Source organism: Acyrthosiphon pisum, chromosome A3, assembly GCF_005508785.2.
Source record: "Acyrthosiphon pisum isolate AL4f chromosome A3, pea_aphid_22Mar2018_4r6ur, whole genome shotgun sequence".
NCBI lineage: Eukaryota > Metazoa > Arthropoda > Insecta > Hemiptera > Aphididae > Acyrthosiphon > Acyrthosiphon pisum.
This window is the reverse complement of record NC_042496.1, coordinates 34021597-34045047: the sequence shown is the minus strand read 5'-3', so window position 1 is coordinate 34045047 and position 23451 is coordinate 34021597. Positions and strand designations below refer to the sequence as shown.

Genomic DNA, 23451 nt, shown 5'->3' with positions numbered 1-23451 from the left:
AGAAAGTTATATGTGTTGATTTGTTAGGATTTATTTTTATTCTCCATAGGTTAGATTAGGTTAGTTAAGGTTTTGAAGTTCATTAAGGTGTGTTTGGAGTGCTTCAGAGACTGGTTAGGTTTGAAATAATGACTGTATCATCAGCGAAGGTAGCAAGAGTGGTATTTTGAGAGTGTGGAATACCAGATGTATAAATGTTTAAGAGTGTTGGAGCTAGGATGCTACCCTGAGAAACACCTGCTATAGGGAAGTGGATTTGAGAGAGTTCATCCTCACAATGGACAGCAAAGGAATGATTAGATAGGAATGATTTAATTGTTAGAAATAGGGGTGCCGGAAGAAAGCGAATTTTGTGGAAGAGACCTTCGTGCCTGGGCGATGTCGAAGAAAACACCTGTGGAATAGAGCTTATTTTCAAGTGATTGCGAGATATTATATCGATTATTATGTGAACTTGATGGAGTGACGAGTGTTTTTTTTGAATCCTAATTGGGTGTTAGGAATATTATGTTAAGACTTGATAGAATGGGATTGATTCTTATCAATAATATTTTTTTTAATATGTTTTTTCCATAAGTGGGGGATATGTGGGAGAGACGAAGAATGGAGTTAAAAATTAATGTTAAGACTTAAAAGTAGAATGGCTCGTTACCTATAAAAAAAATTAATTAAATTATATAAATTATAAAAAATAAAACTGTGTTCCTATATTATATATTTTTACATTTTCGTATTGCTATAAGAAAAACTGATAAGGGAACTTAGAATTATATTTCAAGGCTTCGTACTTAAAAATAGTTTGGTAATTATTGGTAACTGTATTAACATACTATATATTAATACTAAATAGTGTCACATACGACATACCTAATAAAAAACCGGCCAAGTGCGAGTAGGACTCGCGCACGAAGAGTTCCGTACCATGATCAGCTATAAACATGTCGGCAACACTGCTTGTATTGTATATTCTAGGATTGTTAGTATTTTTTGTTATAGCGGCAACATAAATACATAATCTGTGAAAATTTCAACTTTCTAACTTTCATGGTTCATGAGATACAGCCTGGTGACGGACGGACGGACGTACAGCAGTCTTAGTACGGAACCCTAAAAAGGTCAAGGTGGTGACGCGGAGTTCAATATTTATATCAGATAAAAATATTCATAATACAATATTTTAATATACTTACCCCTCTCAACCCCCCAAAAAAAAAAAATTTCTGGATCCGCCTCTGCTCATATGGTTATATGTATAAAAAAATTCGACAACGCGCCAATAATAACCAATTGTTCCGTTTTGGTCACTACCTAGTGCTACAGGATAAAATTATTTTGTGTATTATTAATTTTAATAAGTCAACAATGATTAGTTAATATTTCAAGTTTATACAATTTTATTTTTCAAATCGTGTACAAAATACTTGATATTCGTAAAAATAATATATGTGCATAAAAATTTCGAAAATTAAAAAAATGAAGCATAGGCTATATGCCCAAATATAGATAATTTAAAACGTATTAAATTTAGCAATTACCTACTTCCACATTTAATTAAGTACCTATTATAGGTAACAGAAGTTATTTTATTCAAAAAGCGTCTATGAAACATTATGTGTTATTGTGAAGGTATAGCCTACCTATAGGCTATAACAAATGTATTATAATTAAACGGGTAGGCATTATAGGTACAATGACTCTAACTCAAAAATTACCTAAATCGTGTTTAATAATAAATTATTTTATTAGGTACATCTACATGCAGCAGAAGTTCAGTATTGTTTCTGGCCTGTCATCCACAAGAAGTAAAGACAAAATTACGGTGCATTCAAAATCCGTACAATTAACCATCAGTAGAATTATCCTTCAAGTAACTTACATAGGAAGTTTGAATAGGTACATTATAATGTGTGAATGACGTGCCAGTAAACAGACAATTATCCTGGGTTTTCGTTTTTACAATAAAACTCCCTCATTATAAAGTTATTTAGAAAACTTGGTGAAATTAATTTCAAGTTAGAATTTAAATCGTTAAAAAAAATCTGTTGATTGCAAAATAATACACACACACTTGTAGAACTTTTAGGTAGGTACCTATTTACCAATTTGATGAATTGAAAACTAAGTAAAAAAACCCGGAGAAGTCATTCAGGGCTTGTTTTATTTGACAAAAAAACTGTTGCATTTCTAAACGTAATTATAGCGCAAAACAATAAACAAAAATAATTAAATATCAGAAAACAAAACATAACGATTAACAAAATTGAAAATGTATAATATATCATTAAACAAACATAACGCAAACCCTATTGTACAGAATATCATTAAGCGAAAAATAAGGAACACAAAACGAAATAATTTAAGGCGACCGGTGCCGATGTCATTTTGTCCTCAAAAATACACTCTGCGGGAATAACAGTAATGATACTGCCTTGTAGAATCAACCAAATTTCATAATTTTTTTTTTTTAATTGCTAGAGGAAAATATTCTACAGCCCGCATCAATCTCTGTTTTTCAATATTTTATTCTCAAACTTTATAATATGTCTAAAAAAAATACAAGATTAAAAGAATTTTATTACAAATTGATTAATTTAATTATTTTAAATAAAATACAAAATCAGAGATCGATGCGGGCTGCAGGAAGTCTTCTTCTTTCAGATAAAAAAATAGTCATCAAAATCCGACAATTCTATAAAGCTTGAAAGTTATTCCCGTAAAATCACTTTTTTCGATATAATATACCCTACCAATCCCCCCTAAATAGGTATCGGGTAGTAGATTAGTAATTGAGGTGGCAACTAAAATATAAAATTTAATTTTCAAATTGTATAGAATTGTGGAAAATTTGAAAAACTGGCACCGGGACCTTTAATAGGTATGCTATAATATTGGTTTCGTTGAAATATTTATTTCATGTGATTTATCATTGTAATTTTATTTATTATTATAATATAGGTACCAACTTATTTTAGACCAGGAATTATATAAAATACCCAAGTGTGTATACCTATTGTGCGGGTACGCTCCGCTATTTATTTTATACACAGTCACTCACACTAATGATCACTTACTACGCACACATTTACATGACCCGCATACACTCAAATAGAAAATTGCCTATATCGAACTATTTAGAAACGGTCGGTATTCATACCACTTAATTTGTCAAAAACCATAATTTTACACTTAAAAATTTTCGAAATGAATAATATGTCCTTAGTTCTCAAAATTAACTTTATTACATAAAAAAAATGGCAAAATATGTTCTTATTTTGTTTAATATGCTCAAACATGCATTTATATGCAATAACAGAATATACAAAATATAATTTTCTGTGTAACCCACTTGTATTATGCAACATATTTATACATCACCCACATTTTTCTGTGACCTTTCTAGACAAATATGAAAAAACTAGAAGTCCTCAGCCCTAGCTATAATTTATACACAAAAAGCATTATATTATACCCACATAATTCTATGATGGCAATATAGCACTGAGTTATGAACAATAATTTCTACTTTCAATATTTTTCTAGGTTTCTATGGATTAAGTAAATATGAACATGAATGACCGATAAATCATAAAATAGAATGATAAATTTGTAATTTGTATTGTTATGAACCTTTTTTTAAATTAAAAATTGTCTGGTTGGGAACCCCTACTATGGAGTATAATTGTATTGAGTTATAACACCGTGTTGGGCGTGTTTTACGTGAATGAGTGCGAGTTCTATTCTGACCGTTCTCCAATACAGAGGAATACAAGTTGTTTTGTTTTCACCGCACTCACTGATTCACCTAGGACACAACCCGAGATTAGGTAAGGAGTATGATAAGGTCTATGATAGAATATACTTGATATTATTATAGTTGACATGTAATAATTGGAACGGTTACAGCCCACTTTCCTGCAGCATAAAATATGCATTGAAGTTGATCATAGATGTATCAACAGTTATAATATGATAAAAATACAATGTTGGATTAAAATCCTACATTTTATTACACTAGGCCAGTATGATCTTATATACACTCCTATCTATATAGGTGTGTAATTTGTATGTATGTTGTATGCCTGCAGAGATAACATGGCCACATTAAGGTATGACCCTCTTATAGTTGTAGTATTTTAGGAATTATTGTCATACAAGATTAATGATGAGAATATTTTATTAAACATACGACTTAAATTTCAAGATAATTCGTACATAGTTTGATACAATATGTTTGCTATGCTTAATTGTATTACTTCACAGCTTTCATTTGCCAAAGACCATCATTCAAATAGTGACAGTTTTCAATACCAACTCCTTTATTCACTTTTAATCTGAAATAAATATCAAAATATAATTTTTAGAAAACTGTCATAAGAAAATATATCAACTATAAAATTACATATCATCCGTAGAAAGACTAGTAATTCCAATGGCCAGAGCATGCTGTTTGCCTTCTGCCATTACAGCCTGAATAAATGAGAGTTAAAGAAAATACTAGAAACATTTCAACAAAAATTATTTAAATAACATAATACAAAAATAACAATAATAAAAGGATATGTTTGTGTGTATGTGTGTGTGTAAGTTACTACGTTTATATGATGGCGTTAAAACGGTTTGAAATTAAATCGTTTTAATATTATTTAAAACGGTTTAAGCTTAAACCGTTTTTAGGTGTCTATGTACGACCATATATTAAATCGGTTTAGTGATCCATATCCAAGTCTATAACATTGATGGTTCTGAAAATTGGTACATACATAATCTTATACCTGAGGTTTAGTACCTCGAGGGCAAATTTTTAAATTTTGCATTATAAAGAGGGGCTTACACAAGGATTTGTTAGCTCACGAAAAACAAATATTTTAAAGGGTTGTCATTAGTTACAGAAAATAAAATAACTATTACAATTGGATATAATTTTAGCTCTTTATCATATGTAGTCAAAATTACCTAAGTTAATGTATTAAAAATATGTGTAGTTTATAATAATTAGGGACCGGATTTATATGCAAATGCATATACGTATTGAAATAAGCTTTTTGAAATCTGATGAGAATTGTCTCCGATTTAGATCATTCTTATTAAAATAACACAAATTGTATTTTACATATTTTGCATATTTCAACGTTTTTACCTATTAAATACATATTTAATGCATATTTGTAGGTTTATAGTGCATATTATTATTTATACCACATATATTTGTTATTCGTCGTATTTTCACGTTCACAGCCACATAATATCGATAATATTACGATCAGTATTGCAAAAAAAAAATGATATACATAAATATTGATATACATATTTATGTGTATATTATTATAATATCAATATAAATAAATTCGTTGTTCCTATAATATAGAGTTCAAGTGTTCGACGGAAACCAATCAGGGCTAATATTTTATAGATTTAAGATAAATGACATTAAATGGCGAAGAACTTAGTGAAGATGACAAAAATATACTTTTTTATACTTTTTTATACTATTAAAACCCTTATATACCTCTTTTTATTACTTAATTAATTAATACTTATTTTTTACATAATTTTAAATAAAATGTTTTCGATTCAATTTTAAGTGCATATTTTGTAGCATATTAGAGCATTTTTAGAAGCATATTTTGAGGTCTTTTTGTTCATATAAATCCGGTCTCTAATAATAATTAACGGAGTTTAACACAGGGTAAATCCACTAGCATTATTTAATTTGTCATGGGCAACACCGTGGATGATCACCTAGTAAATAATAATCGTGAATTTTAGTCAGTCAAAACATCAGTATAAGATTTAATTAAAAAATATACAATTTAAAGGATACAACTATTGTATTTTGTGGAACAGGCTCAATTTTTGCTCCAGGGGAAGTCAAACCAGGACACATAATGTTGGCACCACTCATAACAAATTTAATGGCACCTAAGTCTACTTGTTCTTTAGGAAGGAAGAATGGATCTAGAAAAAAAAACAATACATATTTAATTTAAATACATTATAAAATAATAATTAATATTTTTTAGTACCTAATTCATAATTTGAATACTTAAGAATCCAATAGGTACAATGGTAAATCAAATATTAATAATTTTTTTCAGATTAATTTACAAGTTACTTCTTCTATATAAAATCTCCAATATTTCATAGGTTAATAATATTGTGAAATCCATTACGAGGTCTAATACTTACATTTATGAAGAAGCTTCAGTGTAGGCAGCCAAGGGCCATTTCTATGCCGAAAAAATAAACAGTCACCAGCTGAATTAACAATAATTTCAATATGATCTTGGCTAGACAATAATTGTTTTATATTAATTAAAAATGTATATTATCAAGTACATTTAAAGACTTACCACTTAACAATTCTTAGTGCATCTTTCTTAGGTAATATCATATCTATGTACTCCTCTAGTGTTGGATATTGATCAAGAATTTTTGTTCTAATACCTTTTTGGACAGACGATTTTAACTGCTGAATACCTATCACACTATCTTTATCGTCAAATCTGGAAAAATTAAAATAGTATAGGTACTACTATTAGCAGATAGGTATCAATAATACAATTAAAATGAACAAAAAATTTAAATAATTGTGTGAACACCAATAAAAGTAAAAAACACAATAAAAATGCAAACAATACTAAATGTACTGTGTACACATTTTGCAGAAATTAAAATTGAATTAAGAGGACTGAGTATCAGCATGTATTGTCTCCGTCTTATACAAGTACGACACAGCAAACTTTCGTTCGCCAGTTTCAATAGTGTGTTGTTAGTTTTGATATTAGAGTGAATTTACCTATTATCAAACTTTTAGGTAAGAACATTGCCCGTGTTCTATCGGTGGTTTTTGGATTTTAATTTATAAGTGAATTATGAGTATGTAAAATATTAATATTTGAAAACTCTCATAATTCACCTAAGAATTAAAATATCGTAAATAACCAACGAGTAACTACGGATAACATTCTTACCTAAAAGTTTGATAATAGGTCAGTTCACTCTAATATAAAAATGATGGTACACTAAAGGTGTATTTTAAAATAACACCGAGTAAAAAAAAGTCATAACATTTCTATAAATTAAGAACTAACTATTCATGTTTTCGTTGATCAAATAAATTTAAGATTGTTATACTTACTTCTTGAACATTTTATATGGCTACGATCCCTTCTAATTTTTATAAAAAAAAAAAAAATATGTGCATAGACTAGAGTGATTTTCAACGACCTAAAGAATTCAGAATTTTATGAAAATGAAACTGACTTATTAAAAATCGAATGTTATCGTGTTGACTGTTGATCATATTTATCACTCTGTAGTCTGTGGTGATAAAACCACAATATATTGAAGTATTGAACCACGATGTAGAGAAGATAAGGTGATAGTGTGTGCACGGATACCACCATTGATATACAATCACTATCACGATTAAAGATCACTATTAGCCGTATCACGGGACCCAACTGTCCCCCATCCCTCTGTATACCGCAGTTGTTGTGACCAATGTTGAAGTCGGCCGCCATTTATAAAGTGGGCAACGTTAACATTTGTTAATTGTTTTACAATTTACATTGATTCATATTTCATTATGAAAGTATATTATGTATATGAAAATAATTTTCATATACATATACTATACTTATACATGTAAAATGTAAAATGTTGTCAATATTGTTATAAAATCCTACTGACGTTAATATTAATAAAAATATAAAGGTAGCCAATAACCTTTGTTGTTGCGGCTTATTTCTAATAAAAAAAAAAAAAAAAAAAATACATAAATGTATATTTCTACTTTACCGGGAACAATTTTTATTGCGTTTTTTTTTTGAAACTTAAGTAGCTAAGTACGCTGAAAACGATGGTGATGTCCGAATTTGGCGCACGGACTTAGTTTTGAAAGTTATGGGCTAATGAAGTTCACTATTTTGCGATTTTGGAAGTAAGTAAAAAAGTTCCAATATAAATATATATACATAACTAGCTGATCCCGTGCACTTCGTTACCCGTTAAAAGTACAAACTGTATATGACTCAAACTTTGTTCAATGCGTTATTTAATATTCGGTGTATGATGTTCTAGATTTATCTTAACTTTTCTGTTACCCGGGGTAAAAATTCTAATTCGCAGCAGTATAATATTATTATCAAGTAGGCAATCTACCTGCGGTTAGGTTAGGTCAACAAACATGCCCGATCAACTAATAGAAACCAATATATAATACCTACAGTATTAATATTTTTTTCTGGACAACCCTTATCACTTAGGGGTATGAAAAATAGATAGTAGCCGATTCTCAGACCTACTGAATATGCATATAAAATGTCATAAAAATCGGTCAAACCGTTTCGGAGGAGTATGGTAACTAACATTGTGACACGAGAATTTTATATATTGGATATATATCATATTACTCTTTATACTGTCCCCAAAATATCTTTAATCGTGATTATATCTATTATTATATTTATTTTTAAATTGTAAGACGATTCCTTTTGACGTGGAGAAACATTGGCTAACACAGTGGCCGATTGCAATATTAGTAGGTAGCGAATCAATGTTTACTGGGTGTTTTGAATGATCACACGTGGAATTTTTTCGGTCATTGTAATTGAGTAAAAATTGTTAAAATATTTTTAGTGGGTTTAAACTACTTCGTATGAATTTGTACCTGCGCATTAATCCATGCCATGTTTTAAAATAACCATACTATTTTTATTTAATAATATTTTCAAATTACTTGATAATATGGTTTAGCTGGTTTAGATATGTAAATGTTCTGTATATAGTTACCTATAAAAGTATAAACAATTACTGCGTAATATAAAACAAATAAGTCTAAAAAAAAAAACTAAATGTTTCAATATTTTTTAAGAAGTTTTAATGGTTGGGTGAAAACATGCAATTTACATTTCTGAATAGGAAACATTTATAAACTTTTGTCATATATTTATCTCTTAAACGATTAGAATTAACAAGACTGTACATATTTGAAAGATATTATATTTTAATTTATGAACAGCATTCAATAATTTATTTGAAGTACCTTAAAATTACATTACATATTATGATAAAATGAGTATATTTTAGATTTAATCCATTAGATAGCTTAAAAATAATCATTGTAGAATATAATTATAGACAATTTTAATGTTATATTAAAATGATAGTAAACGATAACGCAAACAATATGTTCATAAAAGATTTTTCTAGTAAAAATCTAAAGGTGAGAATTATTATTTACACCAATACACATTTTATGAGGAACGTACCTAATAATTATAATTATATTATTAAATTTTGTATGTATATAAATAATATTACCATATGTGTATTATATGCATACAAATTATATACGCATAGGAATGCCAAGAAACGTTCGAAAAAAGAGTTTTCCATCTGATTTTAAATTATTCCTATCTATAACTTTTTATTTCATCCTATGTACATCAATGAAGCTATAATATAGGACTTGATAAGACATAACTAATACGTCTCCCAGTATATAAACCTAACATAATCCATTATTATAATATTTGACAAAAACACGAATAGCAACCGACACATGAAAAAGAAAAGAAGTACGTATATGGTATATAATGTATAGTTGGCAGTTGCGAAATGGAATCAGTGTTGTTATAGTATTATAATCGAGGCACCGAAAACTCTATATTATTATTATTATTATTATTATTATTATTATAAGCACGTATAATTTGTAACATGTGAAAATTTAGTTAACCAAAAAATATAATATATTTACATTATGTAATGTAGGTAGGTAATAACGATAAAATACGGTAATACGATTCGTTTTGAATTGAACATTTTTAAGAAATTTCGTTAATTAAAAAGACTAGTGCGTACACGAATATGATTTTATGTGATCATTTCGTGCGGTCATGTGCAAATATTTCAGCGTATAAATGTACAAGTCGTTTATGGGCCTTAAAGCAGCTCCTCAAGATAAAACGAGTGACGAATGCTGTTTTCATAGGAAAATTGAAAGCTGGCGCCACCGCCGCCGTATGTATTTACTATTTTTAGTATCGAAATCATGTAATTTGTAATTTCAAAAATAATGTCTTACTTCAAGTATAGTGCAGGCGGTTGTAAGTAAACAACTAATAATATCACAGCCTTTGACTTTTCTCACGTACAGCCTATAACAAACCTATCGTTTAATATTCGTAACCATATAATATTATAATACTATTATGTATGCATATACAAATTATACAATATAAATTTATATATAATATATATTAACAATTAATAATAATATACTTAAAATATAATAATGACGTGTATTATGTATAGGTATGTACGTTATACTATGTATGCCAATCGAAATAATTAAATTATTACATTATTGTTTTATACTATTGGATTATATTATTATAAAAAAAAAAATAATTAACTAAATGTACGTGTTATAAGTCGGATTAGAAAATAATAATAATAATAATAATAATAATAATATCTTTAATCTTTATCTTATATGGAAGTCAAAAAGAGAGTAATACATAACATCATATTCTATAAAAAGATATATTTACCGTTGACTATTAACATGAATCCAAATAGGGCTTTAAAAATTAAAACATAAACAAGTGACATATGGTTTATTCATCAACGATTACAGTTATTAGTAGAAGGATCATTTTTTAGCATTTTTGTTATTTGTTTATATTTTTATTCAATTAACTGTGAGCATATCGGTTTGCTATATCTTTTTAATACATAGAAATATTTACCGATATCAAGAAACGTAAAGAAAGACAGTAAATAATACGTTAGCAGTATAAACGGATCACAGTGACATCGGCAGTGAACACTACGTTAATAGTCGTCGGTAAACATCATTTTCCCAGCCCAAACTTCATGAAAATCAATTCTTTGCCCTTTGACAGAATGTTATCCACACCATGATCGGGCTGCTGTTGTTGCTGCTGCTGTTGCTGTTGCTGTGGCTGCTGCTGCTGCTGCTGCTGCTGTTGTTGATTTTGTTGGTTCATGGTGGTGTTGTTAACAGGATTGTGATGGGTCAGATCGTTCAGCTTTTGCATGAAACTTGACGTTCCACCTCCAGTATGCCCTTGGTTATGGATTTGTTGACCATCTTGTGGCCTGCTACCAAGTCCGAAGTCTGGAACGACATGTGCTAGGCCTTTGAATAGTTTGCCCGAAGTGCTCTGAAGACCACCACTACCTGCTGACTGACCACCGCTTCCGTCTCTACCATCTCTCCTCTCGTACGGATCTCCTCTCTCCCTCGCATCCACCGCTGACATCTAAAATCCCGTCATGGTTTGTTAAGTCCCAAATATTCCAACAAAATTACCCTAACATGCGACCAACATACATAGGATTCTCAAAGTCTTGGTTATAGGTACCTTTGAGTAAATAAATTCAGCTGCCTGTTATGAATACATTTTGAGAGAACATTGAAAATAAAATCAATATCTAGGTAGAATTAATATTATTAATGATCATCGATTAAAATATAGTGATGAGATTAGACAATTAAAATTTAATTTCAAATTTTACTGGATTAAAAACTTTAAACAAAATTATTTTTATGATTTATGATTTATACCCAACGCTTTAATAAAATATAACTTTTCTCCATATATTCAAGGAGGCTTTGGTAATAACACTTTTATTAACATATAGGTACAGCATACACTAATTAGTTATTAAAATTAATTTACTTTGCCGCTATGACGATGAATCCCAAATTAAAATTACGTAATAATAGTAAATAAAGGAGTGTAAACTGTATAGTGTATATCTTACAAAAGGACAAGGAAAAACATTTATTTATGTAATTAGTTCTGAAAGAGAAAAATAATATCAATTGGATAAATCTAAAATACAGAATGAACATACACTAACAATAAATGTATTATCTGATAAAATCCTATGTGATGTATTACTATATTATTAATATACCTGTAACTATAGAATTTTAATGATTTAAACTTAAATATTGTGTACATTATTCCATTATGTTTATAATGTGACGGGTGCACCGGCAGCTAGACGTAGCACACAGAATATGTTATGTTTTGTGTGTGTTAATATTGTAGAGGTTGTTGTTGTCTGGTCGATAAAGAGTGTGAGTGTATTTGTTGTATAAATATATGTACTGAAGAAGACACAGATCATTAATAGCTCACACGCACTCACCTGGTGATAATCATACTGCGGAAGGCAGGCATCTATAGCGAACAGAACAAAGATAGAAAAACAAAAAGATAGAAAAACATACAGAAAACATATAATTTTGTATGGTTTGGTTTTTTTGACCATGACAAAAAAACTAAGACACAGAACATGCAATATATGAGTTTCATAATGATGAGTAATGGATGAATTCACAAAAATAAAATCATCAAAAATAAAAACGTAACTGTAGTTTTTTTTTTTAATTTCGTTTTTATTTGAGATGTGATTGTGTGCGGCGGAAAACCATTTACATGCTTGGAACACATTGAAGGTGGGTCATATCGTTGACAAAAAATTTACAAATTTATTCAGTTTGAACAAACCAATTCAGTATGTCTTATTAAAACAACAATTATTATAATTGATGAATACATTTGAATTAATCAAGAATCATAAAAAAATAAAGAAAAAAATAATAAAACATTTAAAGCACACATAGAGATCAATGTTATAACATGCACGTTGTATTTTTTTAAAAAACAATTAAACAAAATATGTAGGTGGAGCTATATAAAAGTATTATTTTTCATGTATATTTAAACTTAAAATTAATATTATAAATGAGTTGCGTTTTCATACTTATTTCGTATATTTTAAACAATATTTAGGTAATATATTTTCCTTTCAAAGCGAACTAAAAAAAATTTTTAATAAAAACTTTTATTTTTATTTGAATGTCAAAATACATTCTTACTGCCAGAAAATAATATTTTCAATTTTTAATAATACATCTAAATAGCTTTTAAGAACACAACGTTTGTTAAATTATTGGTTATATCATAAAGTGTGTTGAAAATTGTATATTAAGTTTATATTGATTTTTTTTTTATTGTTTAAATAAGTTAACAAATTATGAATTTTCTTTAAATAAAATATTTATTGATTCAACAATTTCAACTGACATTCTTTAGAAACATATCTGCCCTACAATTTTAAATATAAATCAATTTATTTATTTTCATGTTCTATTCTGCAATACTATACTACGAAATAAATGTTTAATACTGTTGATACAAGATTAAAGATATGGAGTCAAAATGTAATTGTATTTATTTGTAATTTATAGCTCCACCTACTCTTTTTTTAATTCTTTCAAATTTAATCACGAATAAAATTAATTTTATTAAAAACAAATAAAAAACTTTGTCATAATATGTTTTATTTTAGATTCTGAGCGGAGAAATGAAAGATAATACATGTATGTGTTTTCATTTTATTACGTCTAATATGTCACCTTTAGGAGCAGTAAAATAGATATGATATTGACTCATAAATTAATAACAACAATATATTATATAATATAGGTATAATAGTTATGATTAATGAAGATTATTTTATCCTACCATATTACTACCTAATAAGTTATAGCACCTAATAATAGTATTAAAATATAATATATTCATATAAATAAACCTTGCTGCAGTGTATCTCCGCTCAGAATTATTTTCCGTGTGCAATGATTTATCGTTCAATTTGAAATTTAATATATTCAATACAGTGACCTATCACCTACTCAATGGGGCGTAGCACACCTGTATTAACTATATAATATGGATTCTTCCCCGGTTTGTATTTATCTAAGCGCACTAATCTGTTGACGTAATAAATTAAAACATAATAATTTATCAGGAGCTATATATTTCAACCAAAATTGGGCAAGAGCAATAGTAAAATCGATTAACTAGGTAAATTACAAAATTAAGAAATCCAATGTGATAAAAAATAACTGTTGAATCTTAAAATTCATCATGTGGGAATATTGTGGTGTGGCCCTTGTAATAATGATACCGTTAGTAGGTAACTATCTCAAATCGAGTAAAACTAGAAAACTGCCATATTAGGTTGATTTTTAAAACGTAGAAAAATAAATAACATTTTAACCAAATGTTCAAAATGCTTTAACATTTATTTTTGGAATGACATAACTTGATTTAGAAAATTGTTGCATATCGGATAACGAAAAAATGATCAGCTTTTAACAAATAAGTTGCACTTAATACTTAACCAAAATCTTTTAAAAAAAAAGTAAGAAATTAATTTTGAATGCAGCGTAAGGAAAAATATAGTAGATATGTAAATAGTAAAGCTGGTTTAATTCAAGATTGTTATCGATTGCTAATGTACTCTCCTATAATGTTCCCAGAATAAAAGCTAATGCTATTGGAAGGGATGTAATTAGATATCCATTAAAATGGAATTAGTTAAAACCTAAACATTTGACCTTCCTTTGTTGCAGTACCAACACGTTCGTGCTACCGTGCGAACATTCAAATTTACATGTTTCATATTTACATTTAACAATTACTGCAAACACAAAATTAGTTGCATAATATAACTTAAAATATTATGGTTTATGGAACATTAAAAAAAAAAAATAAATCATTATCTTAGTTAATTTTTGTGTTAAAAAAAATGTATTTTTAATTTTTATATAATTTCAACTTGTTTTTTTCAAATTGTTTTTAGTATCTTGATTTTTTAATGGACCCCAATTTTAATTAAAAATAAAAAAAAACATTGATGCATAAGTACTGAGTATTATATATTAATAGTTATTTTATTAATAAGTTTAAGTTTTAATGAGTGGAATTGTGGATACTCAGTAATATATTATAGGATACTCATTACTATTTATTTCTTATTTAATGTTTAAAATGGAAATGCTTTTTAACACAAATAAATTATTTGTGGTCATTAAACAAATTTAAAAATCACTATTATACAAACAATTTTAATATGTTTAATTATTTTTTTCAAAATAATGTGTTATACTTATTTCAAACTGGATAAAAAAGATATTTATTTTATAATCACAAACATTTACCGAGATAATTAGTAGGTAGATCATTTAAAATAAAAAATCACTGTATAATAATATGCGTTGTGTGATATGAATTTATAATAAGTCCTCTTTATTGTGGTATGATGCAAATATTTTATGTTGCAGAGAACAACGGGTAGGCACATTAAACAAACGTATTTATTAACAATAACACAACATAATTTTGTCAAGTTTTCAATAACAAAACAAAACAAAAATTTCAAAAGCCATTGCAATAGGGTAACAAATAAATTCCGTGACAAAAACCGGGCCGGAAAATAACAACATAACAAAACAAAAACAAGCTGCTGAAGTAATCAGGCAAAAACAAATAAAACATATTTATATATTTTTACTATTTCGACTTATTGTGTAGGTGTATATGCATGTTTTTCCTAAAGATCTCGCGTGTCTAAATATTAACCATAATGTTAAAATATTTTATATGTATTTTTTTTATATTTTATTTAAACGCGCTTTTTTTTTAAATTTTACAACGATAATGGATAACCCACCATCACGGTACTTTCATTTACGGTTTGATTCAATATATTGTTACATTGTAAGAGTTGAGTGCGGCAAAACGATTATAGTTTCCATTGTTGATCATCGTCTAACTATGTAAATTGCCGCACACCCGAAAAATGTAAAAGTGTGTAATGGACATTAAATGCAAACAGCTGCTTCAAGGGTAGAATATAACCATAAAGAATATCTGTGAAATAATTATGTGTGGACTATGATTAAAGAGTGGAGGGTAACATTTTTGGAGATGCGTACCTTTGCGCTTAAGTGGCTGGTCTATGCCTCGAGGTGGAGGTGGTGGACCACGAGCCCCGGGGCCGTGTCCTCTCATATCCTGTTGCTGGTGTTGTTGCTGCTGCTGCTGCTGCTGCTGCTGCTGCTGTTGTTGTTGTTGCTGATGTTGTTGCTGTTGCTGCTGTTGGTGGTGCTGTGACTGCCGTTGGCCTTTGGGCTGTAATGGCCCAACACCTTCGCCATCAGCATAGTCTGTGCCTACCTCCACCAAGAAGTTTGAAGGTACTAGGCCCCGGACTCCATTACACTCACCTCTGTAAAAACCATCGTCATCCATTTCCCCATATATGAATATGGTCTGACCCATTTTGAAGTGTAGTTCCACTTGCTGTAACGAAACAAAAAATAAAAACATTGTGTATTTTATATCTCTATGTATATCCGAGAAAAATTTACGAGTTGTAATTTATGAGTAATCTCTATCAATATTAAATGTATGTATTCTACTAAAAAACAGGATACAACTGTTTGCACTGTATGTTCAGCTTTGAATGGTTTGCGTTTGATACATAATATTTTACCTACATAATACCTAATGTATATAAATGAACTATTACACGCACAAAAATGTTTTAATAAATACATTTAAAAATAAAAATCCACGATAATGTATCACGACTAACGTATAGTTAAAATATGTCGATATAATAATACATATTACATTAAAAATATTATCTGTCCTAAAATTAGAAGGTATAATAAATTGACTAACATCTCCATCGACATTTGGTGAATTTTCAGTCGGGTCATAATCATACAGTGCCACCATTTTTTTCACAGGACCTGAATACGGATCAATCCAACGGTCATCTTTTCTACCCCTAGGATCTTGATTCTAGAAAAAGTGTAATAACATATTAAAAATGTTAGTATAAATAAACAACAAATACAAATATAGTTCCTATTGTCACACATATTACCAGTATTTTTCAAAACATCATTCCATAATATTAATCCAATTTACTTTTCTTGTCTTGTTTAAACAGGAAGTAAAAAGGGGATTATAATATAATATGTCGTCCATTACAAAAATACAAAAAGAACTGCCACTGAGCAGGAAATACAGCATACATTAATCTACACTACTTATTTTAGTCTTACAGACATAATTTCACTTTTACAAATAATACCTAACCAATATTAGAATGAATATAGGGATTTAATTTTGGCTAAAAATAAATTTTCGATTCTGAGCAAGGCGTATTGGATTAACAATAATGTTTATACCATTGCCTATTTATAGATTATGCCGTATTACTAATAGTAACATAAATTACTACCTATATAACACATCCATACAATTTGACCTATACTCAATGAGGTACATTTTACATTTGACTACTATTGCACTGCAAAGTGGTTAATTACTCTCCCCCTTTTTTAAATATATTTTGATCTAAAACTTGAACATAAAAAAAAAATCGTGATATTATATTTTATACCATGTTATTACTTCTTATTTATATAACAATATAATCGAACAATCGTGGATTTAGCTTCATAAATACAATTACATACATTTACCTTTTGCATATCTGATAATTCCATGACCATATTATGAGGAACATAACCAAATCTTCCTCTACTTTCACCCCAATAGAAACCATCCGGATCTTTATCTCCATATATCTACAATAATCAAAGTATATGTTTAAATGTAGTTCACTTAATTTGAATGATGTTAATAGCCCATAATTATGTTTTTGATATCTGGATTATAATATTTATAATGTGTATACAATATTGAATATACATAAACGCCTCACTGGTATATGTGCATACTCTAATTCTAAGATATTTGGGGCGATAGCGTCCGAGAAAATGGGTGTGACTGAAAAAAGTATTTTCTGTAACCACAAATATACCGACAAGATTTTTTTTTTAATTTATGAAGCACACTGCGGATCAAGTTTTAATCATAGTTTTGTATACCAAACTTTATCCCCGGAAAATTGAGTGATGAGATGGTATATATAATATTATGTTTACCGGCTAATAACGTAAGACACTGATTATTTCAAAAACTATTAACGTCTTTAAAATTATATTTTTTGTACCTATATGATTTGAAGTCGTTAAAAAACCACATTTCTCTAAAAAAATACTTTTGACTAGGTATTTTAATAATTATAATTTTCTAATATTTTTACTTTTTTAATGACAACATGCATTATTAATTCTTTATTCCAAAACAGAATATTTTTTGGAGTTATTCGATATATGTAAATCGAAATTTGAACAAGTATTTTATTGTTTATTAGTAGTAAGTATGTATTTAATAAATTTTAGATGAGTAGGGGAGTTGAGTGGTACAAGGGTATCCTCCCAAAATTTTAGTCCACTACTCCGATTGTCTATATGTAGTTTAAATACCTACTTATAGCTAATAAAATACTTATTCAAAGTTTGAACAATTCATAATTATTCTGCTTAGAAAATGAAATGAAAAATACATGTAGTCATTTAAAAGAGTACAAAACTCCAAATATTATAACTTTTAACAATCTTCATGGGTGGTACTGTAGGGCTAGAAACCGTTATCGAAATTATCGGTTACCGCTTTGGTGGTAACCAAAAAATGTTAATACCAGTTACCGGTTTAAAACCGGTCCTGTCGTTGGCGGTATTCGTAGCCTATTATTGGTACTATATTCAATATTATAGGTTACTGATTAAGTGGTAACCGCTTCAAAAAAATGTCTGTTTCCGATAAGCGATTGAATATCGGTTTTCCAAAAACAGAATCTGATGAGTTACACTTATGATTTAAGAATATTTTTAAGAAGTAATTAATTATTAAACTATTATAGGAACTACGAGCTTATCATTATTTATGTAGCTAAAATAAATTAAACATATTATAGTTCATAACTTATGAATCATAAGTAACGGTAGTCAGTACCCTATTATTACTTATTATGTTAATATGTTATATTATGTTAACTGAAAAATCGACACGGTAACCGGTAACCGATAACCGGAAATAGAAAAGTGTTTAAAATAACTATAACCGATTTTTAAGTTCCAAAATGTCTAGGAAATTACCGGTATTCGGTTAAAAACCGATAAATGGTTTCAAGCCCTGGGTGGAAGTATAACTCAAGTACTCAACCGATTTGCTCAAGAGGTTATTACACTTTAACCAAAATAAACCAACCACTATACCCAATAGATACAGCTAGTTAATTATATAAGATTCACTATTTATTAAATGCATTATTTAGCATTATATATTTATACCGGCTTTAATAATTATTTTTAATATACATAATATTTTTGGGCTTGATAGTAATTTTTTACATAGATAAATATATTTATAAGTACCTAAATAATATGTTTTTATAATATAATAATGTAATTTGGGCCTCCACACGAGTTTTCCTCAGTGAGGCCCATTAATCTTTCGATATTAATTTAAATAAAAAAATAAAAATAAATTTGACAGCAAACCTTTATATGTTCTCCCTCTTTAAATGGTAATTCTTCGTCACAAACATCTGGGTTAGGAGACATGGTAGTAGGATCATAGTCATAAATAGCCACTACCCATCTAGGTCGCTTGTCTCTTGGTGTCTTCTGATAAACAGTCTGCCTGGGATCAGAACTTCTCCCTCTGTAAGTTCTTTGGTCACCACTACCACTAACGTGTTTTATTCTAGGTTCTATCTGTTTCTCATTTTGATAGAACTGCTCTCTATAAATATAACGAATAAAATAGTTTCTTTAGTATATCACAATCGCTAGTTCTAAAAATACCTTTCATCGTAATGATGGCGACCATGATGAGGAGGTTTAGACCTGGGAGTGGGCGCTGCGGGTCTATGTGGATGAGCTGAGGGAGCACGCCTTGCTCCTCGACCATTTTCCATGAACTCTTCTTCACTATAGTTTCCCTCACCAGCAAAATCTTTCGTAACTTCTGTCCAAAAGTATGATTTGAAGGTTATCAATAATTTTATGTCATTTATTACGTACCTATCGATGGTATGCTTATTTGCCCGGGGAATATTTCTTTATCACTTAGATTTTCAGTTTCCGTGTCTACGATGACCTGGCCATAAGCATTCCTTTGCGGTCTTATATGATTTGGTACTGCCGATCCATACTTAATTCGTTTGTCTTCATCTTGCTAAAGTATATTTAAATCTGGTTAGGTTAAGTTTACATAGGTATACCTTAAGTTTTTTAAAGATAACTAATAATAGTAAGATAGATAAATAAATACAATTTTTTTTTATTACTTTGAATAAACTAATAAATCATTTTTTTATTATTATTTTATTCATTGGTACATATATTGTTTACTTTATGGTGATGATTGTGATGATGAGGAGATTTATTTTTTGCACCGGGTATTAAAACTGGATTACTATCAGAAGACTGGTTATCTCTAGACTTAGTGCGTACAGTTACTTGTCTGGGGTTTAGACTGAGCAGTTGAGTGATATCAATTAAAGCATGATCGCCTGAAAATCAAAATGTGAATCAATAAAATTGTATTATATTCTTATAACATACTAATTCCTATAATGGTATTTATTTTATTTCTACTTGAATTAAGTGGCAAGGTATAATAATATTTTGTGTTTTAAGATCCAATGCATTATGATTTATGAATATGAATTCTAACCAGTTGGGCTATCAATATCTGACACTTTTTTTCCATCTGCGTACACAGCATAACCTGTTATATGACCACGGTTAGAGGGGTCACTGAGTGTGGTAGTCACCGGAAGCCACGTAACCAATAAAGTTCCATCTTGTGGTCCTGATTCTACTTGTACTTCTGAAGGTGGATCTGGAAGTCCTAAAAATAACATTGTAGATTAACATATAATAAAACATCCACTAAAAATTAATGTGAAATACAAAGAAAATTTAAAGAAAAAAATGTTACTGAAAAGAAACAGAATGAAAAAAATATTTTTGAAGTATTAAAAATTTAAAACTGTAGGTACCTCTAATATATTTTTCAATTATTATTAAAGTACAAAATTATTCAGAGTTCTCACATCTAGAATAGGAAGGTATTTAGATTTTCAAAATTCACGAAAACAAAATTTTAAGTAATAGGTACAACACATAATAATTTTAATTTTTAAATCCAAAAGTTGGAAGAAGAATACATTTTACTTTATATAAGGTTATACTAGCTATTTTTAACTTTAAGACAATGAATTAAAAAATATTTATCAGAGAAAATAACATTTGAATAATAATAGCATTTTTTTCTTTAAATATTCTAAATTTTTTTTTCGTAATGTATAACAAATATATTCTACAAAAATATAAAATGACGTATTATCTACCTTTGCAGCCTGTATGCAAACATGCAAGCACGATACAAAAAAGAAAACAAGCAAAGAATTACAATTTGCATATATCATTATTTAACAATATTTATTAGAGTAATATGACTTTAAAATGTTGCAGTTGAATAAATTAACTTCACTCGGTAAAAACCGACTCGGTTAGCTTTAAACTTCGCAAAGCCAACACATTATTTTTCAATAAAAAAAGTAACAATGGGTAATATAGCGGTAATTCTCATGTCCGATTATTATATGACATAATTTCAAAAATGTTTACCTTTAGGCAGCGTTTTAAAATTTATGTGCGTAGAAAATTTCTCCATAGAGGTAGAAGTCCTTTTTTGATCAAACGTCGGTGCACGTAACGTCTTAGCACTAACTGTTACTCTGTATAATGTATTGGGCACCAAACCTATAAACAAAACCCATGAACTAATGTACTTAAAAAATATATTTAATTATTAATGCTTTGATATAATTAAAAAATTATATTTTTTTAACTTATATTAAATTAAAGGAAATTGATCCACAAAGTACAATTAACTGATCATAAATAATTGAACATGTATATTGTATTATTGTTTTTCTTTTAAATTTGTTTGAATAGATAAAAGTTGGGTACCCGGTTGGGTATTTAGTATCTATAATACGTATGATTTTTTTATTAAAACAATTTTACAAATGTTGTGGATATTAATCGTGACATAAATATTTCTTTAAATAAATAAAATATAGATTTTTTAGTTACTTCAAGATGTTTTAAATTTTTTACTAAATTAATTTTAGAAGTATTGAGTTTATGTATCGTAATATAAGTGGACTGGCAACATATTATTAGTTCTCTCTCCAACTCAGATTGTATCTACTACAGTACAACACCTACAAGTATAAATCCGCTATAAATCTATACTTGAGTATTTTTCTGAAATTAACGATAAACATTGCAATATCTCTACTAATATAAGTATTCCTATTCCAGTATTATTGCTAAAAATAGTAGGTGTATCATTAAGTCATGCAATAATTATAATTTATACTCTTAATAAGTCCTAATTCTTGTTTAAATATTTTTTTTATTAGAATGTGCGCGGTTTTAAAACCAAGTTGATTGATCTTAAATGTACTATTCCCTTGTTTTTACAATATACAATATCATTATCCTCGCTGAAACTTGGCTATCACCTGATATACCAAACCCCGAACTCGACTGTAATGGCTTGTAAGCCTTTATATTTGATAGGCACCATTTAAATAGTCCTCACACAAGGCTGAGATATCCTTGTTGTTGTCATGCTCTCATTTAGCTCTGTGAAGATTCAAGTTTAATATTGATATTAACAATGTGGAACCGTCTATTTTTTCTAGAAAATGTTATCTCTGCCCTTAAATCATTGGTAAATACATATTCTAACGCTCCTGATGGCATACCCTTAAACTCGTTGTTCATATAACTGTAGTCACTCTATTATCCGTATCAAATTTATTTACTATTGAGGTGATCCATAACTAAAGTTGGATTTCCTAGACTTTTGTAAATATGTTCAATTACCACAGTACTTAAATCCGGTGACTCGTCTGATACTCTGATGTCAGAAACTATAGGCCAAAATCCATCATACCAAGGCTCTCAAAGTCTTAAAAGTATATTTAACATACAACTCTTTCCTCTCGTCGTCATGATGTCCCTCTTCTGATCTTAATGGCTCCTTAGTCGATCTTTGGCATCCTTTCAACATCAGTTTCCATGCCCCCTACTTATAATCTAGAAACCTATCCCTTTCCATATATCTTTCCATTTATCATCTTATAGGGTAAAATCATCCCCTACCACGTTCTTTAAATAATCAAGTTATCTAATGAATAAAAATAACAAAAGAAACGTAATGGCAATTTATTTCTTTTTTTTAAATTGTAACTGTGTTCTTTTAGTTCAAGTGTATTACCATGAAGATAATTATTAACAAATATTATCTTATTTCTGTATTGGCCTTGAAAATTATCGTTTGGTGATAAATAAATAATAACAATGGTATAAACATCATAATAACTGTGAGATTTTATAGTAATTTTATATATATATTAATGTATATTGATTAAACTAAATTTATCTCAAACACATATTACACTATAAGCCCTTTATGTGTTTTATTATAATAGTAAAATATGTTTTTTTTTCATAATTTTACTATAGGTAGTATAATAGTTGTAACTAAATTACGAAATGTAACAATTCAGTGGCGTCACTTGAGGGAGGACAAGGTGAGCAGG

General features: G+C 28.7%; 2 protein-coding genes across 2 annotated transcripts in view; both read right to left on the bottom strand.

Moving 5' to 3' along the window:
* Nucleotides 1–4156: 4156 nt before the first annotated feature.
* Nucleotides 4157–7277, bottom strand: Mtcs1 (malignant T cell amplified sequence 1). The gene is made up of 6 exons (NM_001162244.2): nucleotides 7139–7277; nucleotides 6351–6503; nucleotides 6187–6287; nucleotides 5822–5955; nucleotides 4400–4467; nucleotides 4157–4331 (listed from the first exon to the last, which is right to left on the bottom strand). Exons 1-6 carry the CDS (start codon nucleotides 7147–7149, stop codon nucleotides 4250–4252), a joined length of 549 nt encoding a protein of 182 aa, NP_001155716.1. The 5' UTR covers nucleotides 7150–7277; the 3' UTR covers nucleotides 4157–4249.
* Nucleotides 7278–9945: 2668 nt separating this feature from the next.
* Nucleotides 9946–23451, bottom strand: part of LOC100569786 (peripheral-type benzodiazepine receptor-associated protein 1) — a 31860-nt gene continuing 18354 nt past the window's right edge. The window contains exons 10-21 of the mRNA XM_029491489.1: nucleotides 21461–21595; nucleotides 21181–21189; nucleotides 20502–20678; nucleotides 20177–20337; nucleotides 19847–20000; nucleotides 19628–19790; nucleotides 19322–19565; nucleotides 17390–17500; nucleotides 16584–16706; nucleotides 15833–16199; nucleotides 12193–12224; nucleotides 9946–11294 (exon numbers count right to left, since the gene is read on the bottom strand). Of these exons, the coding sequence (XP_029347349.1) occupies nucleotides 10863–11294; nucleotides 12193–12224; nucleotides 15833–16199; nucleotides 16584–16706; nucleotides 17390–17500; nucleotides 19322–19565; nucleotides 19628–19790; nucleotides 19847–20000; nucleotides 20177–20337; nucleotides 20502–20678; nucleotides 21181–21189; nucleotides 21461–21595 (2108 nt within the window). The 3' untranslated portion in view covers nucleotides 9946–10862. The remainder of the gene's footprint in view (nucleotides 11295–12192; nucleotides 12225–15832; nucleotides 16200–16583; nucleotides 16707–17389; nucleotides 17501–19321; nucleotides 19566–19627; nucleotides 19791–19846; nucleotides 20001–20176; nucleotides 20338–20501; nucleotides 20679–21180; nucleotides 21190–21460; nucleotides 21596–23451) is intronic.

Coding starts and splice junctions, on each gene's coding strand:
- Mtcs1 (NM_001162244.2), bottom strand. Junction 6,288..6,350: donor GCACTAAGAATTGTTAAGTG/GTAAGTCTTTAA, acceptor ATTATTGTCTAG/CCAAGATCATATTGAAATTA. Junction 4,468..5,821: donor TTCCACAAAATACAATAGTT/GTATCCTTTAAA, acceptor TCATTTATTCAG/GCTGTAATGGCAGAAGGCAA.